Consider the following 26527-nt stretch of genomic DNA (forward strand, 5'->3'; position numbering starts at 1 on the left):
ATACATTATAAATTAATTTTAGGTTTGTATTCTCCTTCATTATAATCATCTTACATTAATGGAAAAATAAATAGCGAATAAACGCAAGAGGTAACGCTGAATTTCTTTTAATCACATTTTCCGTTATTCATAATGATACAAGAAAGTAACACTTCCGGTATAGTGTCAGTCTTCGACGGTTCGTAGTATGTGGTAGTTGTAAGAGGGGTGAGAGTGTGTAATACATGTGACACAAAATTGTGCAATACACGTGTTAAAATAAAATGTCGAAAATATTTACTCCTACTAATCAAATTCGATTAACAAATGTGGCAGTAGTGCGAATGAAGAAAGGAGGCAAGAGATTTGAAATCGCTTGTTATAGAAATAAAGTAGTGTCTTGGAGAAATAAAATGTAAGTTAGGTTTAATGTTGCACCTTGCAAATGCATTTGTGACTTCGAGCGTATATGGTTATGACGGTAATCGTTATTATTATTATTATTGTAATTTGATATCTGCTGTGGTTTGTGGTTTACAATTCAAGTGTCGAAAACACTGAATAGACCTCGTTCAAAATTACATTTACTTTAACAAGATTGTATGAAAGTACTGTAGGGCGTAATATTTAGGAAAGTATCTTACGTATAATATTTGATCTTCAGCTTAGAAAGTTATATATTTCCTAGTAGCGGTAGTTTGCTTTATAATCACACCAGGGTTAAGAATAGTAGACCTACGGAACTGATTTTACATTGGAAAAGTTAATATTTGAACACCTAAGAAATTATTATATGGTAATAAGTTCGTTGAAAAGAAATATAGGTGATGATTAGTAAATCAGTGACACACTTCAGGATTCTATAATTAATGAGCTGATCTCGGGAATACCACTGATATGAGTTGAGGTTATGTTTGCCTCTATATGTGTGTGGGTAAATGGAAGGAAAGTTAGCGCTGTATAGTCAATACTTATTCTGTAAATTAATTACTTCAGTTACTATTTGTAATTTACTACAGTATGTGCCTCTTTTGGGAACAAGCAGTAACGAAGTTACAGTGGAATTCTGGAGTTATATAGTTCAACATAACCTCAGTTGTTCCATAGCTATATTTGTGATAATTCCCAAGGAAATGTTGCTATCACTCATCCAATATAACTTAGTAAAGTTAGATTAGGTGTAGTGAGGAAAGGAGAATGGCCTTTTCATGAAAATTTTCCAGTATTTTAACATACGCTAGTTATTTAATTCGCCATCCAACTACAGAGGTTACACAATGTGAGAGGTTATATTCTAAAATACTCCGGTAATGAGATCAGGTTATTTTTGTGTATGTAAATAGACGTCAAGCTTAAATATTGTTGTTTAGCCAACTGTCCGAAGACAGGTTTAAACTATATAAGTGACACCAATAAGGTATCACTCGTAAGGAAACTAACTCAGAAGATAATAGTGTAGGGTGGCCAGTTTCTTTTCCCCTCCATTACATACATCGCTAACTAGAAAAGCTTAAAATTGACCCTTAACATTTAATTTTTTAATTTAACTCCGTAACACTTTTTGAGAACATGGTGTAAACAAAAGACAATCAAACAGAAATAGAAGTCATATTGACAAAGAAAGTACAGGCCTATTAAGATTCAGGGGAAAATCTGAAAGACTGGTGCAACTAAGCTCTTTACGAGATATCGAATGCACATACTGAGAGTGGGAGAAGGGAACTTTTAACGAAAGTATTTTAAGTTATCGTCAATATACGTCAGTAGGCCTAATTTGTTTACTTCACTTTATCTAATATTTACATATTAATGCGTAAAACTTGTCATTTTTATTTCTTTCAAAAACTGAGCCTGATACTGACAGTGATAGTGTATGTACCTGTAACAAACTAAATAGTTTTATATTCCAAAAAAATTGAAGTAACAGTAAATATTTTTTACTCCTTGCTACCCTTTCCACTTTATCACGAAACTAGTCTACTTCTTACAGCATTTTTCTTGTCTCTAAGTTTATCATTTAAATAGAATTCACTTCTTAGTAGAGTGTTGTCTTCCGTGGTCTTGTGCTTATCATGCTGACTGTTGGATCTGAGATTTGCCGGTTCAAACTGGGATGAGGGTAGTGAATTTTAAAGGACGATAAAGTCCTTAGCTTGGCTCCCACCAGGCGGGAAGCAAGTTGGGAGGCCCTTACAGTAGATTTACGGTACATATTGGAGGGCCCTAGGTAAAATTTGGCGAGAATTCCTCGTCCATGTTGAATTTTGTCACGGAATAATTAAATAAAAACTACTGTTGATGCTGCTGGTGCTACTCTGTTGCAGTAACAGGGAGGCATCTCCTTTGCTTGTTTTTATGATGTTTTGAATTTATATTACAAGTAGAACGGGACATAGGTCTAGAGCCTGTATGAAATTAATTCGATCTTAGGAACTACTGCCATTCTAAAGATGGTTCGCTTCTTGTATAAACTGTAAATACGTAACATTGTCTATTGCGAGTAATGCTGTACTGAGGGACTAACTAATTTTTTTTTTTCCCCCAGAGAAACAGATATAGATGAAGTACTACAAACACATACTGTGTTTACAAATGTATCGAAAGGACAAGTAGCCAAGAAAGAAGACCTTATTAAAGCCTTTGGAAAAGACGATCAAACAGAAGTTTGTAAGGAAATTCTGGCCAAGGGTGAACTTCAGGTTTCTGACAAAGAAAGGCAATCACAGCATGATTCTCTTTTCAAAGATATTGCAACAACTGTGGCAGGTATTGGCCTTTTATTTGCTGTAGAGACTTGTAAGCATGATATTGTATAGGCTACATACAGCATTCAGTGTGACAAGTCACGCATTGTGTTTCCTACCGATCCACTATAAACAAATATAGTTTAATTTTGTTGTGTGCTATAATAATCAGCAGAACTTTTGAAAAGCATTTCTTGGAACTAATTATTTAATATTATTATAGAACATGTTGTCTGGTCACGCAAATCGGAGACAATTCTTCGATTAACAATTAGTCTGTATTGGTTTCTGTTGAAGATCAGTTGTTAGTTGAACCCCTGATCACATGTAACAGATTGATCAGCCTAATGGACTTTCAAGGTAGTAGCCATTTTCCTCAATACACTATGCTGCCGTCTAGCGACTGCAAAAAAAAGTCACATTATAACTCTTATGGAATTGCATGAAGCAACTGTTCTTCCATCTAGTGGTCCTTACGAAAAAATACCTTTTCGATGGTGGAGGCTCTGGCAATTGTTCTCATTTTATGTTGTCATTTCATGATATGGGAATGGCTAATTTGATATACGTATATGTGATCAGGGGTTGAACACACCATCGAAGCTGAGGTCTTCCTACTGAACATTCCTCTAAAACTCCTCTAATGTACTTCCTTCACTACACTTCACGTGACCAAACCAACGTAATTTTCTGCTTTTAATGATGGCCACAACATCGGGTTTGTTGAAAAGACTTCTAATTTCTCTATTTTTCCAGATTCTCCATACATCACAGTCATTGATGTGGTCGAAATTTTTCGTCAAAACTTTGTATTCAAAAGTAACATCAATGTTTCCAATTTAACTTCCATGTTTCTGTTCCTCATAGTAACACTAGAAGAAATGATTTTATAGCAGCTTTAATTTAGTCTTGAAAGTAGTTTCTAGAGGACAAAATTTTGTTCAGAGCATAACTCTTACTGGCATTCACTAAGTAATGCTTAATTTCCATATAGCCCTAATTTATATTCAGATTGCTGACAAAACATCCGAGATACTTGAGCAATGATACTTGTTGAAATACAAAATTAACCACTGTGAAATTATTTCTGCATTCTGTTCTCGATATTCTCATATACTTTGTCTTGTCAGCATTTAAAGAAACCCAGTTGGTTTGATTCCTTTAATTAATTCCTTTGTCAGATATCTTAAATTGTCTTCAGTCAGCTATTAATGCTATATCTGCAAAAGCCAGACAATTGAATTTGTAGTCTTCAAAAATGCCCCACTTATCAGACTTGCTAATTTTTTTTAAGTGTGCTCTCAAGGATGAAATTAAACAGCACTAACGTGAGTCAGAGCCTTTTCGGACACTACTGTTTATAATAAACTATCTTAAATGTAATTATCAACTTTAATAGCATACTTTGATTCATCAACACACACTTTAATTTGTTAGGAGCTCAATTTGTCAACAGTATTACATTTTTCACATAACATTTCTATTGATACTGTCAGATGCTTTAGCGAATCAACAAATAAAAAATGTGCATATCTTTTTTCAAATTTCCAGTGTTTTGAAATTAGTTGGTTTTAAAATTAAAATCTGATCAGAGGTACAGTAGATCTACCAGCTATAAATTCTGCTTGATGTTCAATACAGTATATTCTTAACTGCATATTATGGTGGAATCTCTGTAATAATAATAATAATTGCGAACAAATTTTATAGCCACAAGTTAGTAGTGCTATTCTTTGTATTTTTGCATTTAAATTCATCTCCTTTTTTAAACATTGCTACAATCAATACTTTTCTTTTTTAAGAATCTGGCATTCTTTCTGTTCTCCAAATTATTATATTTCATCCATGAAATGTGACTCCTCCTAATTTAATATGTTCTGGTAACATTCCATCTTCACCTGTGCTTTTCCAGACTTCATCTTACTTAGTCTAAATAACTTAGAATATACAGTGTTTATGATGATCACTTTCACGTCTTAAATGTAAACTAAGTTTGTAGGCCTAAATACCCAGTTTTCTTGATAGGAATTATAGCAATGATATCAATTCTTCTTGTACTGCCAGTAGTTGCTAGGTCAGATACTTCCTCCTATACATTGAATTCTCGCTCTTGGAATGCTGTCGCCATTATGCTTCGGATTTTGTGATGTCTACTTTTACAATAAGATACTTTCAGCAATGCTAAGTCCTATTGTATAGCAATTAGATATATACTTTATGTTCTGAAGACTAAACATGATTTTATATTGCTTTAAGCTGAAACTTCATGCAGAGTTTTTGCACTATTAAAAAAAAAATACGCAGTCTCTTATATTCGAAAATATTGTATATTGGTTGGTAACACAAAATTGTTTAATCAAGTTATGTTGCATAAAATATTTATACATGTGCTTTTCTTCCAATTATTTATTAAGCATTATTTTTGAGAAAGTAGTAGAGTTGTGAATATATATGAAAAACTGCAAAATTTAATATCACATAAGATAGATGTGTAGGAAAAATTGCACGTTCAAAACCAGCTTAATAATTATTGTAGTCGTTATTTATTAATTTTATATTGTTCTTCAGATAAGTGTGTGAATCCAGAAACAAAAAGGCCTTATCCAGTATCTATGATTGAAAAAGCTATGAAGGACGTCCATTTTTCTGTAAAGCCAAACAGAAATGCCAAACAACAGGTAACTAGAGATGAAATGAAATTTTTCGTTATTTACAGATACCTTCTTAAAAAAGTCTGTAAGTTTGTAATATGCCCAAAGAACAATAATTGCGGAATCGCAGTACTTAAGTTATGATTCCTCATTAGGGGAAAGATGGGTAGCGCCGGACACTTAAGAATTATGACTTATACAGTAACTAATTAACATTTATTAATGTAATACACTTTGCACGTTTATACACGTTACTAAATGACAGAAAACACTGGAACAAAATATTTTTAGTAATATTTGGAAGTTAAATTTCTAGGCTTTATTGGCAAATGTAGGGTACCCCCCGGACACATTAAATCCATGCACAACTTCAGGTTTTCTTCTGCAGACAGCGATCACAATGAAACGAAATATCATCTGGCTCTACCCCAGCACTTTCTTCATGTGTCCACCTTTGCATGTGCAGCATTGAATCCAGTTTTATTAAAATATTTCTCCACATATTATACAAACCGTTTAGTCAGGCACTCCAGTTCTCTTTCGAGAAACACACTCAGAAGTGGACTGAATTGCAGCTGTAGGTTCAAATAAAACCTTTCTCTGTGATTTTACTTGTGCTGTACTGGATCTACCTGATTTTTTAATGATCTTTTCTTCAAGGCTTCTCTTCAATGGAGATGTTAAAATTTCGCTTCTCTGAGCTTTCCTTTTCTGAGTTTCACTCCTTTCTTACTGGCATCTGGGAGAGGTGAAAGCTTCTTCAAAATATTAACAACTAGCAAAGCCTTGTTCTTGTCCACCTCGAATGATGTTTTAGGGCTTTCATCTTCAGGCTTTGAACTTCTGTTTGATGATATGGTGGAGCTTTCTGGGAGTGAGTGCTGGGAATCGAACCTGATACCTCTGGATCTACAGTCAGACATTCTAACCTCATGAATATGTAGGCAGTCATTATTATTATTATTATTAGTAGTAGTAGTAGTAGTAGTAGTAGTAGTAGTAGATTGTTACTAGACCTAATAATATACATGCCAGTTTATAAAAGCTGTCTGCAGCTTCGCACTGTGCAGTATAATATTCTATAAATTATTAGAACCAAAACCATATCAACTTTAACTTTTTAAGATGCAATACACGTAAAACATTTCTAACAACACACCAGATGTATAACAATGAAGATAAACTTAATTGTGTAACTAGTATGACGTCTTTAAACATTAATCTCGCTACCAGATATTTAAACAATTACTCAAACGAATTATATTACAAGCACACCAGTCAACGTAACTCAATCAATTGATAACATTCAAGGCTCAACAATGTGAGAAGTCATATGCAAGTAAAACAGGATTACCAACTTTTGTTAGTTTAGAAAAAACTCTAGTGTCTGATGCTACTCTCTGTCCAGAGCTACCACCATTCCCCTATATATATATATGGTGTATCTGTATGTGTGTCCATAAATGTGGGGGCGTAATCCTGACACCAAAACATAACAAGAAATTCATATGAACATGGGTCCGCAAACCCTTCGTTAGGGAGTTATGAAAGGAATTTCCTGCAGTGACCCCTGATTATGTAGTTCACCTCAAACTTGCATTTTTCCCCACTTTCTTCATTACAGTTGGTCATAACATTTGTTTTGCTTGCGTGCAAACGTTTTTTCACAAGGTAAGTGTCTCCCAGGGTACCTTTCTGTATAAAGTTGACGTGCTGCTACAGTATTCCCATCTGCTAGGCCATAAATGTAGTGCATATCCGTCATTTCTCTCACTGAATACATCTTGTGATGTGATGAATGTTACTGTGAATAACACAAACAGAACAAAAGGCAATCAGACAAAACAAAACAAATGTCATGACCAACTGTAATGAAGAAAGTGGGGGAAAATGCAAGTTTGAGGTGAATTACATAATCAGGGGTCACTACAGGAAATTCCTTTCATAATTCCCTAACGAAGGGTTTGCAGACCCATGTTCATATGAACTTTTGTTATGTTTTGGTGTCAGGAATACGCCCCCATATTTATGGACAGATATATAGATGCAGACAAGTAATACATTACTAAATCTTAAGACTGCTCAGTCTATTACAGCCTGATTATATCATACTAGTGGCTTGTGCAGCAAATGCTGCTGCAAACTAAGTTCGTTAGACGTTCAAATAAAAATTTTCAGATTTATTTTCAATGAAGAATACTTGTCTTTTTGATAGTTATTTGCTTCCATAATAATGAAACATACTCTGAATGGATATTTTTAGGCCAAATACTTTTTCTTGAACCTATCCAACTTCAGTTTTTGAGTTTCAACGCGAAAACACAAGTATCAATGTCAGGACGATAGCAGTAGCTATTTCAGGTCATTGTGGATTGTAGGCGAAAGTTAAAAAAATGTCAGGTTTGCTAAGCTTTCGAACAATAGCATTTTCGTATAGCTGCTGCATGTAGAACTTGAAATGTAGAGCGTAAAATCATTTTATCCTACTAAGAGATCTTGCTGAAACGATCAGGAGACTACAAAATTTTCTAGGCCTCTTATTTTATCAGTAAGTAATACCTTTTGATCTTTCCTTAGGAACTGTAATTTTTGCGCTCTCTCGAGCCAATACTGAAGACAATGACACATATCAATATCTACACTACACCGCCATTAAGTATATGAAAAAGACCCAACCCGACTGGGTTAATAAGTATAAAATATTTGATTTTTAATAACAATATTATTATCTTACTTAAGTTTTGTAGTTATATATAGCAGCTACTCAGTAAATTATAGAAATGAAGATCTAAATTAAGATATTCTCTACATTTACTTACATAACCTCAAAACGTTTCACGTTTATGTCATCAATATAGCATCAATATTATGTACAATTAATGAAAAATAGATGCATCATGATATTAACTATAACAATATTTAATTTCTAATGGTAATAATGTCATCAAACCACCTAAAGTTTCGTAGATTTGAATATCCAATACACAGCTGTACTGAGAAAATTTATTATACACTGCAGAATCAGTTTTTAATAACAAATTGAATTGAGCTCTAAATATGTCGGCAATTCTGCAGGTCATGGCCTTCGTGTAATAGCCTATTGTTTATTGTAGTGTGTGTTTTGTTCTGAAATTCAATCAAGTCGGCCGTGATTTGATAAAATTAGTTCTCAAAACTGACAACAGATGGATTTTGGAAAATAGGAAAATTATGTAGGAAAATTGACATTTCACTGAAAACTACTACTTTTCCAAAAAACTTTGGGTTCCAAGCTTCAAAATGAGGGGTCATTTATTAAAATCCGTTCAGCCGTTTTCTCGTAATTTCCATTACCAGTTCAAATTATATATATAGATGGTATAATGAAACTTTAATATCTAATGAAGTACCAGTAATGGTTCTGCATTGTTTTCTATAGCAGTATTTTTCATGTTTATGATAACGTTTTTTCGCATCATAAAAATTTTTTTTAGCATTTTGTATCTTTGTTACAGGCTTTAGATGTGATACCATTACTGAAATCAAATATGCCTTTGGAACGGGCTCAGATGAGAATAAAGATAACTCTCTCAGGAAAAGAAGCACGAAGGCTTCAGGAGAAAGTTGCAAAACTAGCCACTAGTACTGAAAGTGAACACTGGGAAGAAGGAAGGCTCACTATGGTTTGAACACAAAAATTCTTTTTTTTTATTAAACTCACAGTAATTGCTATGTATTTTGTAGTAGTGCTGAAATATTTTCATATATATGGTTTAATTTTCTCCCTCCTCTTCAAGTTATAACAATCAAATTAATGCTTCTTACAAGTAAGAACTCTGTGATTTTAACACTAAACACTAAATTTTAATGGCACTGCCTTAGAAATAAATGCATACTGTGCTTTGAGAAGAGTAAGTTTGCTGGAAGGGCGTGGTTTGGATCTCATATGAAAGCAAGATTTTATTGTTCCTTAATAATTTCCAGAACAGCCTCATATCTAATACTGGGAGTTATTAAAACATCCTTCATTCTTATTGTTTAGTCATCTGTCCGAAGACAGGTCTGATCATCACAAGTGATACCAACAAGGCACCACTTATGAGGCAACTAAGCCAGAAGATAATGGGTTTGAGTAGCTAGTTCCTTTCCCCCTTCACTGCATACATCGCTGACTAGCTACAAATTACACTAATCAGACTTCAGGTGTATACAAACAATAATTGTTCTTTCTCTGACACATATCGTCAAGTGAGATGTAGGCTACTGCCTGACAATAGATGTACATATCAGAGATATTATCAATGACTTCGTGCATGCCCTCACACACAAAGTTTGTGAAAGATTTAAGGGATTACCATGAGACAACACCTGAAATAGAATTCATACGTAACATTTGTAAGAAGAGTTTCGCAACTACAGCAGAGCTCTGATTATTGTCATTAATTTGTTCTAGAAAACTGTGACAGTTATCGAAATTACTATAGTCAAATCACCATGTTCTAGTGACAGTTCGTTCCAAAAATAAAACCTAGCTACCTATAAAAATCTTTTCATTTAATTTGGCACAAAAAGGGGGGGGGGAAGTACATTTCTTACAGGACTTTAGTATCTACAGAATGCCGTGATCAAACAAAAGATTTATATTATAGTGACTGCAAGCAATAAACCATTGCGCAGTAAACTTGATTCAAAACAGCACATCAACAGATGTAGACATTAGGTTTGTTCGTACAGTAAGTTTGTGATAGTTTGAAAACAGTTTGCGACTGTTCCAACCTCACCTATTGCGCATGATTGGTTTGAAAACCATAGAACTACCGTATAATCCCAAATACCACCCATACTTTTGCAAAAATATTGCTTCTGAAAATCGGGGGGTGGGTGGTATTCAGGATTATACCATAATATGGAAATGCAATCTTTTTAATTTCTTAAATAATTTATGATCTGTGCATATATTAAATCATGTTCTAATCATGTCAAAGTTGCACTGAAAAAAAAAACGCTCCAATTTAATAAAAAGAATGTGATCCTTTATCCCTTCTCTCTCTCTCTCTTTTTTTTTTTTTTTTTTCCAGGTATGTTTGATAGACCCTGGCCATTACCGAGAAGTTGATGAAATTGTACGTTCAGAGACTAAAGGACACGGTCTCTTGGAACTGATGAACCTTAAAGAAGTGACAGAAGGGGAAGAAACATTATAATAACGTACAAAATTTTGTTTAACAGATATTTAATGGAAAGTTAAATTACTGGATAACGGATATTATATTGTACTGTAATGTCCTGTAATGAATAAATACTGTACATGTTTTCACAACTTTTACCTGCAAGACCTTTTTAAGTCCGAATCTCTCTAATAGACAAATACAATTAGTCACCTACTACTATAAAATTCTATTTCCTCACTCTCATAAATTAATATTTACATATTAACACACTGGAAGCTGTCAATACACTGTTCACTAGAATCACTACCTGCTGCAAGAAACCACTCTATGTCTTTGAAACAAGCTCTTCATCAGGTCTGGGTATGTAAATAGATTCATTCTTCTTATCTATCTTGCATGCAAATCTTGATATTGTCAGCAAGAAATCAGACAACCTGAAATTATATGGTTGGTGAAAACATAAAGAAAACTGTGTAAATTTCAAAACATATGGATCAAATATTCGATTACCTGTTGAGATACACCTGAGCTTCTTTATCAACTTCGCCATTCCTTACAAGTGGAACTACACATCTTTCAGCTCTTCGACAAATTGTTCTTGCAACATGAAGTGATGTACATGCTTTACCACCTCCCTGAAACATAAAATGTATTACGAACTAAGTACAAAGAGAGTGAAAATAAATAAATCGTAATAATTACTGTATGTAGGGTATTTAAATTTGCCCACTAACTTTCTTCCTTACATGTCAAAGAAAATATATATACTAAACTTCCTTTCAACCAGTGGCAAATTCTCCATGAAGCACATTATTCCCTAGTTTAATAATTAGATTTAGTAAACTTATACCATTTATTATCCTTAACTACTTACTACATTTCAAATTTACCACTATATAGTCACGTCGCTGTTATTTCCGGCGTGACTCCTCTTTGCTTACGCCTTAAGAAGTGAAAGCTCTATAACGTCTAGGTAGGTAGTATCGTTCACTATTTTTGTTCTTTCGTTGCCAAGCCATCAGACGAGGAATTATTTGCTGCACTGTTAAACATTATCACGTCGTAGCTCCTATGATAATAAATCAAACGCACTGTAATTGAGCAAATAACTTTCTCGTGTGCTTTCTACGAATGCCAATGAAAGAACCAAAATGGCGGGCGATTATATTAAGTATTTATCGAGCCTTAGGAAATACATAACGTCATCAGCAGTGAATGACAAGATGCACACATTTAAATGTAGCCAACCTGCAACGTGATTGGCTGCTGAAAATAAGAGCAACAGGACTATAGTATCAATGTTTACCTAACATTATATAATTGTTAGAGAAGAATATTTCTGCTGACTTTTTGTAGTATGTTTGGGTAAACATTATTTTATGAAGTGCAAAGAAATTACTGGTTTTAAAGCTGTTACTGGTGCAACTTCAGTTGGATATTTATTGCTTTCGAGTAGTTCATTAATTTGTTTCTTAGATCTTGTTGCATCTTAACTTTTATATTTATATGGTTTTGGATTCGTGTTTGATCTTTTATTGACTTGAATTGTATGAATGTTGTGGGAATTAGAATTACTCCTGTGGAAAGTCTGAGTACCATGTATCTTGGAGTTCACAGTTTATTGAAGTAAATATTAGTGTGATGATCACTTTACTGTTAGAAGTGATGTCTATACTGTTTTCGCTGTAAGAAAAATCCTAATGTAAACATAAGCACGTGGCTGTCATACCCGTGATTGGCTCCCAGTCAAAACACTCACATGATGCAGGAAAATATAGTTCGTATTTGGAAACCATAATCTTGTATTATTTGGAAATAAAAAAAATTGAATTCTAGTTGTTAAATACGATGAAACATATAACTTCACTCATATGTAAAACACTATGTAAAAGAAAAGCTACTTTTATATTTTGATATGTACTCTGAATGCAGATGAATACCAACAGTAATACCGAGGTAGTCTGTTCTTGTAACAAGCTGGCGTCACTTGAGCTCGTAGTTGTTCACGTAAGCACGTGGTACTGTAGTAAGGCTGCTGCATCCTCGGTGTGTGTGGTTATTAAACATGAGAGTGGAAATCCTTTCAAAAGCTGAGAAAAACAAATAGTCTTAAATGTATATAATAAGTGAGTTTTAATTACAGTAATTATAAAGTAAATGTTTCCTAAGCAAACGAATGCATAGTAGTGAGGTTAGGCCTACTTGACGAGTAATGGGAAATGTTTAACATGAAACAGAATGTACAACAGTAGGCGGGAACACATACTGAGAACCTATGGCGCCAAACAGCGGCGAATGAAGCCTCACTTCAGTCACATGCTATTGTTTATATTAGGATTTAGCATTGGAAAGGATATCAGCTCGGACAACAGTCATGAAAATAGCAAGGCAAGCACGACACGGAGGTCATCAGACAGACATGGAATGCGGAAAGAAGCAACTTCAAGCAATTGAGAGAAGCCTATGACGTCATCTGAGGAGGAAATATCAACACGTAGCAGAAATCTACAAACGCATCAAAATTCCTGCAATCAGCATTTTGAGGCGATTCCAAGGCGAGTACGTGAGTTACAGAGTCAGGGGAAAACAACGACAAGGCAAGCGAAGAAAACTGGGACAGATTCAGGTAGCAGTGACGAAGGAATAAAGGCGAATAGTAAAAAGAAACATTATGATTTAAGAAGTTGGTGTAGTGGGGAAGTAGTGGGGGAAAGAAAATAGTAGGGGTGGGGGGTCAAGATATCAATAGGAAGTGAAGTGAAGTGAAGTGAGGGGAGGATATAAGTGTGGGAGTCAGCAATGGAGAAGTGGGGAAATACAGATGGATAGGCCGGTGAAGGAGAGGTGACAAGATACATTTAAAGAGAACATAAGTGGAAGAGACGGAAGTAAGTGATGACTTGCATAAATTTGCTATGTAATAAGGTGGATGGCACTGTATACAAATATGTGAAGTGCCATCTCACTGGAAGAAAGTGCTTAATGACAAATATATATCATATTAGGATTTTTCTTACAGCGAAAACAGTATAGCTTGATGTATATTTATGATTTATGAGCTGCCTCATTTAGTTTCTTAAAGAGCAGCAGCACCTTGTGGATTTCTTCTCATTGCACGTGGTCTTCTATATGACTGTATTAAAAGACTTTTCTGCATTCTTATACTGTTGATTTGAAGGTCAGAATAGTTGTTCTTGTGTTTTATTCTAAACAAGGGTTGTAAGAATTCAATGCAATAGGCCTGCTATTTTCCCCCATTTTTCGAAAGAACTCATTGCAATTTTAATTTCTGATGTCCATATAACAATATTACCTGCAAACATACAACATCTAACATTGTAAAGCAGATATGTGAAAATATCATTTATAGTATGTGTATAGTGAAAGGGCTCAGCTTATTTTAGCTGCTTGGGGAAGATTGTTTTGAATTTTGAGATAATATTTTTGTATTTTGTAGCAATCATTCTCTCTGAGCTAGAAATATTAAGCATACTATATTTCAGTAATTCTCTTTCATAAAATATTCCAGGAATAAACTCATCTGAGTTAACTTTGAGAAAGTCACTGTTCTAGGTAATTTTGTTATCACTCTCATAGGTTACAGTCCACCAAAGTTTCCTTTCCACCATTTCTTAGGATGTCCTAACGACCTTTTTCCTGTTGGATTATAATTCAGGATTGCTTTTGGTATTCTGTTGTTTGACATTCGATTTACATATCGGAGCCAATTGGTTTGATATTGATGTATGTAATCCAGAACAGGTATCATTTGGAGCTCGTAATGAAAGAACTTCAAATAACTTCATCAATTTTGGAGTAGAAATTAATATATTATATAAATATATGTTCTTAATTAAGTGACTTGTTGACAGATTGTGAACAAAATTCACCCAGTAATATAGGGAGACAAAAAGGCTGTATATAGACGAAATGACGGATGGGCAGAGAGAGAGAGAGAATGAGTGATCATCACAGTGCTTTCTCCATATTTCGTATAAAGAGAAAGTAGAAACTGTGCTGTTCGTGCTTGAAACTTACCTGAGGAGGAAATCAGGATGTGACAGCATACTAATATGGACATCTATAATATATATTTTTTAAGATTAGTCAAAACTGAAAATGTGTCCATGCAGTACACTACTTTATTTTGTAAAGCTTACAGGGATAACATATTTTTCAAGTGGTGGAAGCTGACGCGAATACTCCTCAATCCATTCTTCCAGATCCTTTGTATGCCTTGAGGATAGTTGCACTTGCTGTTCTGGCTGACAAGATTTTAAGATTGATGCACTTATGTCCACAAGAATGCACTGGATTCTTTTTAGTTTGTCTGTATATGTATGTTCTCCATCTTTAGCAAATTCACGCGCAAGTCTGAAACAGAGTAACAGGAAAGTCAGACATTGTTCATTTATCAATTACGCTACAAACTCACGTTTCAATTAATTTTTTGTGCAAAAGGAATATATATATATATATATATATATATATATATATATACATACATACCAGTATATTTTTTTTACATAAACAACTGCTGCAAGATTAAATGAACTGGTCCTCTTTCCATTATCAAAACAGATTCAAAAGAAGAAAAAACATTTACCTATGACAATCAAAATTTAAAAAATAAGACTCAACAAAAAATTAAAAGGAGTGAGAAACATTTTTAAATAACTGTCCACAACAATATTAATAATGACCTAAGTTATAAAGACTTCGGACAGTTACAAACTCTGAACAAATCTTTTAAGGTATTTCTTCTTCAAACAGGCCATTGCAAATTGACTAACGGACTGACAAGTAATACCCAGTGATTCAGGCATTGGCACCTATCTGGATTACCTCAGTGGCATCTTGTTCTTTTTTGCTGAAGGAAACCCAGAATTTTTACCTCTGGAATATGTATTACTTCTGTATCAGTGATACGGATGATTGTGAATTGTGAAGAAATGGCGAAATGCTGGTGGGAAGAACAGCAGTGCTCCAAGATAATCAATTCCCAACATGCTACCATTATGTACTGTATTATTTGGTCAAAATCAACTCCTGAAAATGTTGTTGTTGTTGTTTTCTAATGCCAGGCGTTTGACAATAAAGTCATTTGACCTCTTGCACTCCAATATCTTTCAAAGATATTGTCATGGTCAGCCACTGAAGCACAGATTTTGAGGTTTACATGGCAAGTTGTAGCCAATTTAAGTGAACACCATATTTTAACGTTTTGGTGGCTACTTCATCCACACACAATCCCCAGAATGTCTTGAGGACCACACCTGCTGTTGGCCGACGTTCTACTAGACCTAGTTGGGAGATCTTGTTGATCACCAGCTTTCCCTCCTTAAGCCACTGGAGGACGATTTTAGTGCCATAGCAGGTCAGCACTAGGAACAGAAAAGTAGAAAGGGTAGGACGGAAAATGAAATGAACCCCTAGGCCTCGAATGCCCTCTAATACCATCAGGGTCGAAGAAAGTAAGAGTTCAGTCAGAGGACTGGATAGGAAAGGGTAAAGAGGGAATTAGGTATTGAATAGAGAAAAATTATACCAAATTCGGGTGCATGTTTATCATTTCTAAAACAGGCAAGGCAGCAAAATAAACTAACTTACAAATGGCTTTTAAAGAACCTGGAAGTTCACTGCGCACTCACATAAGCCCGCCATTGGTCCCTATCCTGAGCAGGATTAATCCAGTCTTTAGCATCATATCTCACCTCCCTCAAATCCATTTTTATATTATCGTCCCATCTATTTTTTTTTTTATTTTAGTAGGTTATTTTACGACGCTTTATCAACAGCTTAGGTTATTTAGCGTCTGAATGAGATGAAGGTGATAATGCCGGTGAAATGAGTCCGGGGTCCAGCACCGAAAGTTACCCAGCATTTGCTCATATTGGGTTGAGGGAAAACCCCGGAAAAAAACCTCAACCTAGTAACTTGCCCCGACTGGGAATCGAACCCGGGCCACCTGGTTTCACAGCCAGACGCGCTGACCGTTACTCCACAGGTGTGGACTCGTCCCATCTATGTCTTGCCCTACCCAAAGATATTTTTCCCCCAAGTTTTTCGAACTAACACTCTATATGCATTTCTGGATTCACCCATACTGGTACGTCTATTGTTATATACTGTGCTCATCTCAAACATCTCGATTTAATGTTCCTAACTATGTTAGGTGAAGAATACAATACATGCAGTTCTGTGCTGTGTAAACTATAAAACAAAATAATCAGTGTTCCATACAGAGTTAAACATCATGTTACTTTTCTTTTTCAATGAAAAGTAAATTCATGAAACAGACCTGTGAGTGTTCTTTCAATTCTGAATCAAATAAGCTGTAAAGAAATATGTCAACAGATAACAATTCAATGTTATATATTAGTCGTTATCATTAAGTTCAATTCAGGTCGAGTTCAATTGTGATGTTGGTATATACAGAGGAGTCCAAGAAATGTACTCGCATTTCCAGTGTTTATTTATGCAAGTTCGTAACATCTGAATTGAATTATGGCAGCAAAGTGTAGTAGGTCTATTATGTTATCTCTAAAGAGGGCTACAGTTGTTACGCCATCATCTTACCGTTAGGAGAGTCAAAATGGCGCAGGCACACTTAATGTTCGAGCAATATAAGACCATTTTGAAGTAGTATTTCCAAGTGGAAAATGTGTGTGAAGTGCAATGATGATAGTGACACAAGATAGGGGAAAAGCCACCAACTGGCCATCTATGAGCTTTATCCAAATGAGGAATTTTACTTCCAGCACGATGGTGCACCACCACACTTCCAATGTGCCGTGTATATGCCTATCTTGATGAAGTGCTACCAGGACATTGGGTAGGTTGAATTCCCACCACGTTCTCCTGACTTAACACCCCTCGATTTGTACCTGTGGGGAACCTTGAAGGATGTGGTGTACAGCAGAAAAAAAACTACACTGCCTGCACTATGTGAAGAAATTGAGACGGCCTTTTGAGCAATCCCTGTGAACACTTTAGCAACTGTTGTTTGTGCAGTGGTTCACCGAAACGAGTTGTGTCTGAATGCTAATGGTGGACATCTTCAGCACATAAATTGATTGCAGTAGTTAAACATACATTTAATTGCTGACCATGATAATATCTTTGAAAAATATTGGAATGCAAGAGGTCAAATGACTTTATTGTCAAACGCCTGGCATTAGAAAACAACAACATATATCTATAAATCTAGTAATACAATTTTCATGTCAATATTGTGCATACCTTTTTCATGCTGCAGTGTGAGTACATTTTTGGACCCCTCTGTATTTGAAAATATAATTAAAAGATTTGGTTTTATGCTGTTGTCTAATGCGCCCCAATTTTGTTAGTACGTGTTCTGAAATACGTGCGATTTTGTTAGTATGTGTTATGAAATACGTGCGAGGCGAGGTGGTAGGCAGTGATCCATCGAAGCGGGACAGATAGTAGAAAGAGAGAGAGAGCATGCGAGCAAGGTGCCGAGCGGCACGGGTGGGGATAACTTCCCCTACTGGCATTCGCCGTATTACATTTTCACCATATATTCTATGGTTTCCTTCTAGTTCTTTAAGTACAGTGCTCCAACCAGGAGAATGCGTGCAACAATGGGGAGACATGCAGGGAAAACTATTCCATTACGTTATAAGGTCTGTGTCAATTGAATATTCACTTCAAGGTCAGCCCATAGTTTCCGGTTTGGTTCAGTCATAAAATGTTTATGGGAAGAAAAGTTCCAGCGAACTTCATGTGGTGCATGCAACACTCATGAATGAAAACATTGACCTATGTATATTTTACTAAATAAGTTATGCCTGCATAAAATAAATTAATCCCTAGTACAATATAACCATTCTTGAAGAAATATACCGTTATGAATACATTGACCTCAAATGTTTAATATATTCTTCCACAAAATAAATTAACCTCCAGTACAATAGTCACTCTTTAAAAATCAGAAATATATGTTTTCGAGACATTGGTCCATATACATATATTAAAGAAAAAATTCAGAAACCACTCTTTGAACAATTCTGATGATAGTGTTGTTGTTTTTATCCTCAAATACCAATTTACTTTTGAGAACAAAACGAGTCCTGTCTGATCCAGCATGACATACAATAAGTCTCCCCCCTTTTCCATCGGGAATCCTCATTCCACCTGATGATTTTGAGTCCCGCCATATGTATTTAAATGAACAGTTTTTATTGACTCATATTTTATCCAAATAAAATATGAGCCTCTGCAATATCTAGTCTTTCCATTATAAATCTTCCATCGTTACATCTTCTGTATGTAAACCTCACTTTCTTTCTTTAATATTCTTAAGATAGATGACTGTGGTTTTTGAAACCCAATTTTTTTCCGCCATGACTTTCCTTAATTTAGATAAAGTCGGATATTCACCCCTGTCATAAAATTCAAGTACTGTATGGCATATATCGAAGTCATTGAGATCTGTCGCATGACCTTTTTCTTGTTATTAATAAACAAATATTATTTAAAACAGTGTTTCCCTATCTTCATCATAATCTCGCATCATCACTCCACTCACAAGCTTCAGCCTTCTTGTCCCGTCACTCCCGTTTCCCCTCTCTACACGTTGATGACACACCAGAGGGATGTCAACAGAGACCAGCGCATGACAACTGGCGCCCAACATGGTGCCTAACATCATTGCATCATCACCTCCCCAAAAAGCTTTGGCCTTCTTGTCCCATTTCCCCTCTCTATACGTCAACGACACACCAGAGGGACATCAACGGGAGATCGGCACAAGACAATGAAATTAAATAAAAATAAACTAATACTAATTTCTGCCTACTTACAGGTGGGGGGTCATCATTATTCAAAAAAATTTTAATGGTGAAGCTACCACCGTTGGATCACTTGATTTGGACTGACCTAATGCAGATCCATAGAAATTTTGTGTTTAACACATGTCGCTATGTGTGGCATATTGACATGTGCTGTTTCTGCAATCCCCAATTCAAATGGGTTTCTTGTCATGGTATTTTCAATAGTTGAAATTAAGATGATACTCAGGGAAAAAATCAGTCTCATTACTTATTTTGATAAGCTGTGTGTAATATATCTTCAAAAAGAAAATCTTTGAAATGACAAAGTAAAATTGGATGAATATATTTCATAATTTTTCCGTATTTACACTATCATATAATCAATGTGGTCAATGAATTCACCAGTTTCCGGGTGAATCTTTCAAATGTTAATTTGAAGTCCAACACCACTCCCCCCAAAACTAGCTTTAAAGGAAGGTTGAAAAAAATCGCATATCTTTTATGGCTGTAGGCTTAAATTTTCCCACCTGAAATTATTGTTTAAATACTTCATACAGTGGTGATACAAAATGAACTTCTTAAATTCAGCTTCCTGGACTGTCCGTTCCACTTTTTTATAAGAAATTAGTCGACCTGGTTGGTGAGTTGGTATAGCACTGGCCTTCTATGCCCAAGGTTGCGAGTTCGATCCCGGGCCAGGTCAATGGCATTTAAGTGTGCTTAAATGCGACAGGCTCATGTCAGTAGATTTACTGGCATGTAAAAGAACTCCTGCGGGACAAAATTCCGGCACATCCGACGACGCTGATATAACCACTCCAGTTGCGAGCGTCGCTAAATAAAACATAACATTTATAAGAATTTTATACTCCTGACACCACAATATATTTCTTTTCTTAACTATCTGATCCACTATTTCGAAATGTATACTTAAAAGTGTAATGTAGGATATCTATAAAATATTTTACACCATTTACACATTTCTTGTGTATTTATAAAGCTTTTCCAGAGTTTTAAATGTCAGCCTCCTGGAAAAATAATATATAGATATTTTTGCTGCCTAGGTCTCTTTTATTCTAAAGTCCTTAATATTGAAGCAGATGTGCAATTGGAGGGAAACATCAAACACGGAAGTGAAATTCATCTAACATTATTTTTGAAGGTTACAAATAGAAAAAACCAGTAATGTCTCACTTATACTGTGTCAATATACTGGTAGCCATCACTTCTAAGATACAATATATAAAATTCTGAAATATATCCTGAAATTATCACACAGTAGATTGATATTTATAAACCACTTCCATAAGTTAGAAGTTACATTCATGGCCTAGCAATAAAATAAAATAGTTCAAAATTTCAACCTCCTGGGTCATGTGAGCCTCCTGGCTCTTTTATACCAGGATGCTGAAATCTTTATCAGGAGGTTGACAATCATCTTACAATATAATTAGGTACGGTATTTTATTTACGGAAATACGATTTAGCAATCTGTCAGTAGGCCTATGTAATACCTCTGATCACATATATAACAGTTGGCCAACTCCATGTTAAAAATGGTAACATTTGGAAGAGAATAATCATCGTTAGTTGGGAAAACTACTAGATGGAAGTACAGTTGCTCCATGCAATTCAAATGAGAGTTATAACATGACTTCTTATGCAGAAACTAGATGGCAGCATAGTGAACTTGATAAAAGTTGTTGGCGTCAAAGCCTATAAGGCTGAGCAATCTGTTATATATGTGATCAACGGCAATACTAATGACACACCAGTCAGTTTTGGATAATTCGGCAAAAAAAAAAAAAAAAAGAGAGAGAGAGAGAGAGAAACAGGACATCAAAAATTGGAGAGGCTGAAGAGGAGGCACAGGAGGTCCAGTTATTCCACTTTGGTGGGTTAAGGGGGCAGATAACTCTCCACATAAGAGTGGCATACAATAATCTCGAGGGAAAAGATAAGGAATTGTATTCATTTTGTACTCTGTCTGACCCTGCTCCCAAATTATTAGAGACTGAAATATATTTGTTCAGCTTCTTTTGTCATTTGGTTTCCATACCATTAATGAGTACAAATATATATTTTTTAATTTCTTTGGTACTGCAAATGATATTTTGTGCCTTTATAATTGGTAAATAAAGGGTGCGACAAAACATCCTCCCTAATTTAAAGTTTAAATAAATAGCAGATGGATCAAAATAAGGAAACTTTATTAATAAGAATGGCATCTTAAAAGTGGGAATTTTTCATTTTTTGAATAACGTGTCCCTCAAGTGGTGTCTTTCACTATCAATGCATTGTTGAATGCGACTTAGGAAATTCTGCATCACTCTAACTAGCATTTCTTGAGGAATAAGACCAATTTCTTCCTGTATTGCATTTCTTAGGTCTGGCAAAGTCCTCAGCTGATGTTTGAACACCTCAGCCTTAAGATGCCCCCATAGAAAAAAATCGCAGGATGCAAGGTCTGGTGATTGTGCTGGCCAGGGGACGTCATTATGTAGAGCTTTTCATGAAGTTCACGAGGGTTCTGTCCATTCCAATATCGAAAAGTTGGATGATTCACGCATCCCGATGAGTGAAAATGTGCTTCATCACTAAAAAGAACCACAGCATCTTTGGAGGATGTTTGCACATGACCTCACACGATTTTCATAATCACGTTCAAACAATTCTTGAACAGCGACCACAAGGGGGAATCTGGAAGCGTCTCCGAAAAGCACGCTGGGCAATGACAACGGAATTTCCACTTACCTACCAGAAACGAAATGTCAATTCCGTGTATTCAATGACCTATTCAATTCATGTTGTTTTGCGCATGTCATTTGATATCGCTATGGCAATGCATGTAAATCTAAATTTCCCACTGTTTAGATACCATTTATATTAATACAGTTTCCTTATTTTGATCCATCTGTATTTTATTTAAACTTTAAATTAGGGAGGATGTTTTGCAGCACCCTTTACAAATATATATTTTAATCCTCTTTGGTACAGCAGATACCACTACTGTATGAGTTGTCCGTCAGCCGCCTGGATCTTAAAAATTTAGGGCCCAAAAACTGACAATTAAACTCTATAAAGTATGTGACCACTATTTTTAAAGGAAAGATGATCTTGAAATAAGTCCATCAGAATGTTTTCAAATTTTTTGGAGAATATTTTACTTCCATCAGAAAGTTTTCAAATTTTTTGGAGAATATTTTACTTCTACAATTTTTGAAGTTGGAAATATGTTACAGATCTTACATTTTATCTCTCCACTCAGTGACCATTAAATTTCAAGTGACTTATCTTAGTCGTGGAAGTCAGCATATTAAGAAGTATTATAATCTTTCTTCAGAAATGTCTTCGGACAGTTGACTAAACAACAACCTTTCTGCCATCTCCTCTCCTCCCTATTGCAAGTGTACTGTTGCAGAGACGCAAAATAAAATACAAGCTCTGTACATTTGAGAGATTCACCCGTCTAAATCCTGAGTGTCATATCATACTTCATATGCAATAATCTAACACTGCTAAGATTTGTCTTCAAGAAGACAATAATTCTGAACCCTCCCGAAGGTGCAATATGTTAATACAAGCATTACTCACTTTACTTTGAACATATTCCTTCCTGAAGATTGCAGACCAAATCCTTCCATTATACACATAATATCCTTAATAAAGTTCAGGGAAACTGGTAACAACTTAGTTCACATAATTAGATTGATACTGGTACCTACATTACTTTCAGATCAGCATAAATGTAGGCTTAGTCCAACTTACCCAATATATGATGATAGTTCATCTGTTGCACCAATTGCATTGAATATTCTATCATCTTTAGGCCTTTTCTCGCCTGTACTTGTCACCGACCATCCATCATCACCTTCACGAGTGAACAACGTACATGCAACAGTACTATTCCTGGAATTACAACACTGAAACTTAACTTTCTTAAAAACATTTCAGCCATTTCATTCCAAAGTGGACAAATATTTTAAAACGAAAGTCTTCAAGATACACTTCTTTTCTGTGTTATTCTTATTAAAAACAAATTAAAGTGTTGGTCACGAAACATTTTTTTGAAAAATGTCTATTTTTTACATTTCTGTGTTATATGAATTTAGTATAGCCTATGTAATCTGTCAATTCTTGAAGTACAGAAAGGTTAAGTTTGTGGGCCTGTAGCAATAACAATAGTGCTTTTTTTAAACAACACTATTACTTTATTATTCAACAGCGTAGTTTTCGTGGTTTGCAAAGTAATAATTTTTATGTGAATCAAAAATTAAATAAGTAGACCTACACCAGACCGTCCCGTCCGTAACAAAATGGTAAGAAAGTTTCTTTTACAGATATTAAAAAATTATTTCGAATGTGTATTTAGATCAAACAATCTAATCTTAACATAACTACAAAGGTTAATTATAATTGATACTAACTACGAAATTTGTATTGAATTTTAAAATACTGTCCCGTCTTTAACATATTACTGTACGCTACACCTTCAGAACTGTCCATTTTTAATATGTAGACCAACGTGTTTTAAAAAAATCTAGGTTTTACCTTAGCCTAATAGTCTCCCCTACACCACCTACTGCTCCTTTTCCATAAGAGGTGGCAAAGGAACATCACACTCCATCTACTCCAAAATCAAAGCAAGAAGAGTACGTGTCTCATCAGTGAAAGATTTTTACAAAACATGTGCTGATGTTGTCAAGGGGATCCAAGTAATTTAGTAAGCAGTGCAGAGATAAATCAATACAGAGGTTTCTTACAACAAAGGTGGTAAAATTCCAATGCCATATCAAACATCCAGTCAAGCCATTACTTCCGGATGAAAGCAGCATTGTAACTGGGAGAACTATAAAATCAGAGCTCCATTTATACAACGTTTGGCAGGAAAGAGATGACAGTGAATTCAGAAAGTGATATTAATTTTGAAGAAATTCAGACAGTATCCAAAGTGACTTATAGTGATGTAGGCTTACAGATATTGAAGGTGACGAAATTGAGGTGCAGAAGATTACAAAACACGATGTTAAGAAGGGCAATACCTAATTATGAAGAATATAGTTCAGAGCAAAAGCAGACAAAACATAAATATGTGGTATCCAGTCAAGGAGGTGTGAAAGAAGACAACAGCACTGAAGTTTACTACCTGGTTTCAAAGACATTTTCAAAACGACAACAAGAAAGAAATTTGTGATGAAGTTTTCAGATGTAATAGGGTTACTTTAAGAACCCGATTTAAAGCAAATCGGAGATAGGATTTTCTATAAGTTTTCAAAGAAAATTCCTGGTCTTTAGACTAACATTTTTCAGTATAAGTTAAATAACTTGAGTAGCAAATTTTACAATGCTAACTTTTAGCTCTAGCCTAATGTTACTAAAAGTTTTACTTCATTTGTACATTAATGAAGCAAATTTTAAATAATGTTAAAGTAGGCCTATATGGAGTTATTGCATCTTACCTGTACCCTGCATATATATTTTAGAAATAGTGTGCTTTATTCATCAAAACATAGATTCCTTTAAAACAAATTCAACCTATCATGATTATAATACCAGAACATCCCAAAACATATATTTGAATTATTACAGGCTTACCAGAAGTCTTAACAGCATATCACATAGAGGCAGCAATTTATATAATAAACTTCCACAAAAAAAAAAAAAAAAAATCAAAGAACTTAACGTTAGAAAATTAAAAAAAAGAGGTAAAGAAAATTTTATTAACACATATGCCATTTTGCACAAATGAATATCTAAATTTAAAATTTTAGTAGTTAACGTTCTTTCCTTGATACTGCCCTCGGTTTTATGTTTCAGGTAATCCAGAGTTGAAGGCAAGACAGAGAAAAATAAACAGAGAAGAGACTGGATGGAACAGTGGAGACTGAAGATTGGTTATTTTACGACGCTTTATCAACTGCTTTAGTTATCTTGCGTCTAAATGCGATTGAGGTGATAATGCCAGCGAAATGAGTCCAGGGTCCTGCGCCGAAAGTTACCCAGCATTTGCTGTTAAAGGTTGAGGGAAAACCCCTGAAAAAACCTCAACCAGGTAACTTGTTCCAACCAGGACTTGAACCCTGGTCCGCTCTTGGGGAAATCCCCGCTCTTTTCACGGACAGGCATGCTAACCGTTACTCAAAGGCGGTGGACGAGACTGATGATCGAGCTTAGCCTATATATTTAAGAATGTTTTTTTTTTTTTTGCATGTCATTTAGTATCAATTTGTTAAGCTTATTTAGACTTCAGTTTATTTGTATTATATTGTATGATGCGTAATTTTCTTGTGTACCGACGACGACATGAATGCTTGTAATTCTATCGGCTAATAATTAAAGACCTAATCTAAAAATCTAACTACGGACTTGATTGCTATGCACTATGTAGCTTTGGATCGTAACTTCTGATATCACATCTGGGTATTTAGTCAACAATCTATTTCACTTAAATTGTAAATGTAGCTTTGAGACACGGCCTAAGAATCAAATCCGGCGATACAGTAGGCTACATGAATTACAAACATCAGTTGGTTACATATATTGGTCTATAGATACTACGCAAATGAATTTGAATTTATGGACTAAAATGCATCACGTTACATTACATTATACCTACCTTCATTATACAACTCGTACAATTACACACAAACTTCACCTTAAATACACAGATTAATAAGGTTACAAACGTTCATGAAGCTTTCGTTTTGGAAATGGACAGAGCTGAATACCACCTTTCCAACATCATTAGAAACAGAAATATATCGGAAAATTACTGGTATAATAAATAGTATGTGAGTACTCACCAATGACGGCAGTAATTTGCCAATAAAGGAGATGATGATGTCCGGCATATGATTCTATTTACAACTTCCATTTTGTAACAATCGATTCTATTCAACTGCGGATTTTTTTCCCCTGAGTACATAGATATGAAGAATTTTACCTCTTATCGTAAATTTCCCATTTCACAGTACAGGTACAATTTTATTTATTTGTCTATGGTACAGATATATTGACAATGATGAATTGAACTTCGTGAGGTAACACAAGCACTACTGTAGGTGTGAAAGCAAAAAAAAAAAATACAACAAACTTGGGGCAAACTTGTATCATCATTCCCAGTCCCTACTTCCTCCTCCTGCGAGTTATGTTTGTCATAAAATTCACAACGAATAAATAATATTCTCGAAAAAAAGTTAAATTTGAAC

At 34.9% G+C, this 26527-nt stretch overlaps 2 protein-coding genes across 3 annotated transcripts; one reads left to right on the forward strand and one right to left on the reverse strand.

The window, feature by feature from the left end:
• The first annotated feature begins 152 nt into the window (after positions 1-152).
• Positions 153-10679, forward strand: Sbds (SBDS ribosome maturation factor). The gene is made up of 5 exons (XM_069847767.1): positions 153-394; positions 2525-2745; positions 5292-5401; positions 8869-9036; positions 10432-10679. The coding sequence occupies exons 1-5, from the start codon at positions 264-266 to the stop codon at positions 10555-10557; spliced, it is 756 nt and encodes a 251-aa protein (XP_069703868.1). The 5' UTR covers positions 153-263; the 3' UTR covers positions 10558-10679.
• LOC138715182 (corrinoid adenosyltransferase MMAB-like) lies at positions 6563-26369 on the reverse strand. Of its 2 annotated transcripts, none has more exons than XM_069847769.1 (5): positions 26123-26369; positions 23088-23228; positions 14685-14898; positions 11035-11159; positions 6563-7178 (listed from the first exon to the last, which is right to left on the reverse strand). In XM_069847769.1, the coding sequence occupies exons 1-5, from the start codon at positions 26242-26244 to the stop codon at positions 7145-7147; spliced, it is 636 nt and encodes a 211-aa protein (XP_069703870.1). In that variant the 5' UTR covers positions 26245-26369; the 3' UTR covers positions 6563-7144. The 2 variants fall into 2 exon arrangements, with proteins under 2 accessions (XP_069703870.1, XP_069703869.1); XM_069847768.1 differs by lacking the exon at positions 6563-7178 and adding an exon at positions 9126-10958 and having other exon boundaries at positions 26123-26360.
• Between the last annotated feature and the right edge of the window lie 158 nt (positions 26370-26527).

Source organism: Periplaneta americana, chromosome 15 (assembly GCF_040183065.1).
Source record: "Periplaneta americana isolate PAMFEO1 chromosome 15, P.americana_PAMFEO1_priV1, whole genome shotgun sequence".
Lineage (NCBI taxonomy): Eukaryota > Metazoa > Arthropoda > Insecta > Blattodea > Blattidae > Periplaneta > Periplaneta americana.

Coding starts and splice junctions, on each gene's coding strand:
- Sbds (XM_069847767.1), top strand. CDS start 264: ATGTCGAAAATATTTACTCCTACTAATCAAATTCGATTAACAAATGTG. Junction 395..2,524: donor GTGTCTTGGAGAAATAAAAT/GTAAGTTAGGTT, acceptor TTTTTCCCCCAG/AGAAACAGATATAGATGAAG. Junction 9,037..10,431: donor AAGAAGGAAGGCTCACTATG/GTTTGAACACAA, acceptor TTTTTTTTCCAG/GTATGTTTGATAGACCCTGG.
- LOC138715182 (XM_069847768.1), bottom strand. CDS start 26,244: ATGTACTCAGGGGAAAAAAATCCGCAGTTGAATAGAATCGATTGTTAC. Junction 11,160..14,684: donor TTGAAAAATATGTTATCCCT/GTAAGCTTTACA, acceptor TTTATGTTTCAG/GGAGGTGGTAAAGCATGTAC. Junction 10,959..11,034: donor GCTCAGGTGTATCTCAACAG/GTAATCGAATAT, acceptor ATATAATTTCAG/GTTGTCTGATTTCTTGCTGA.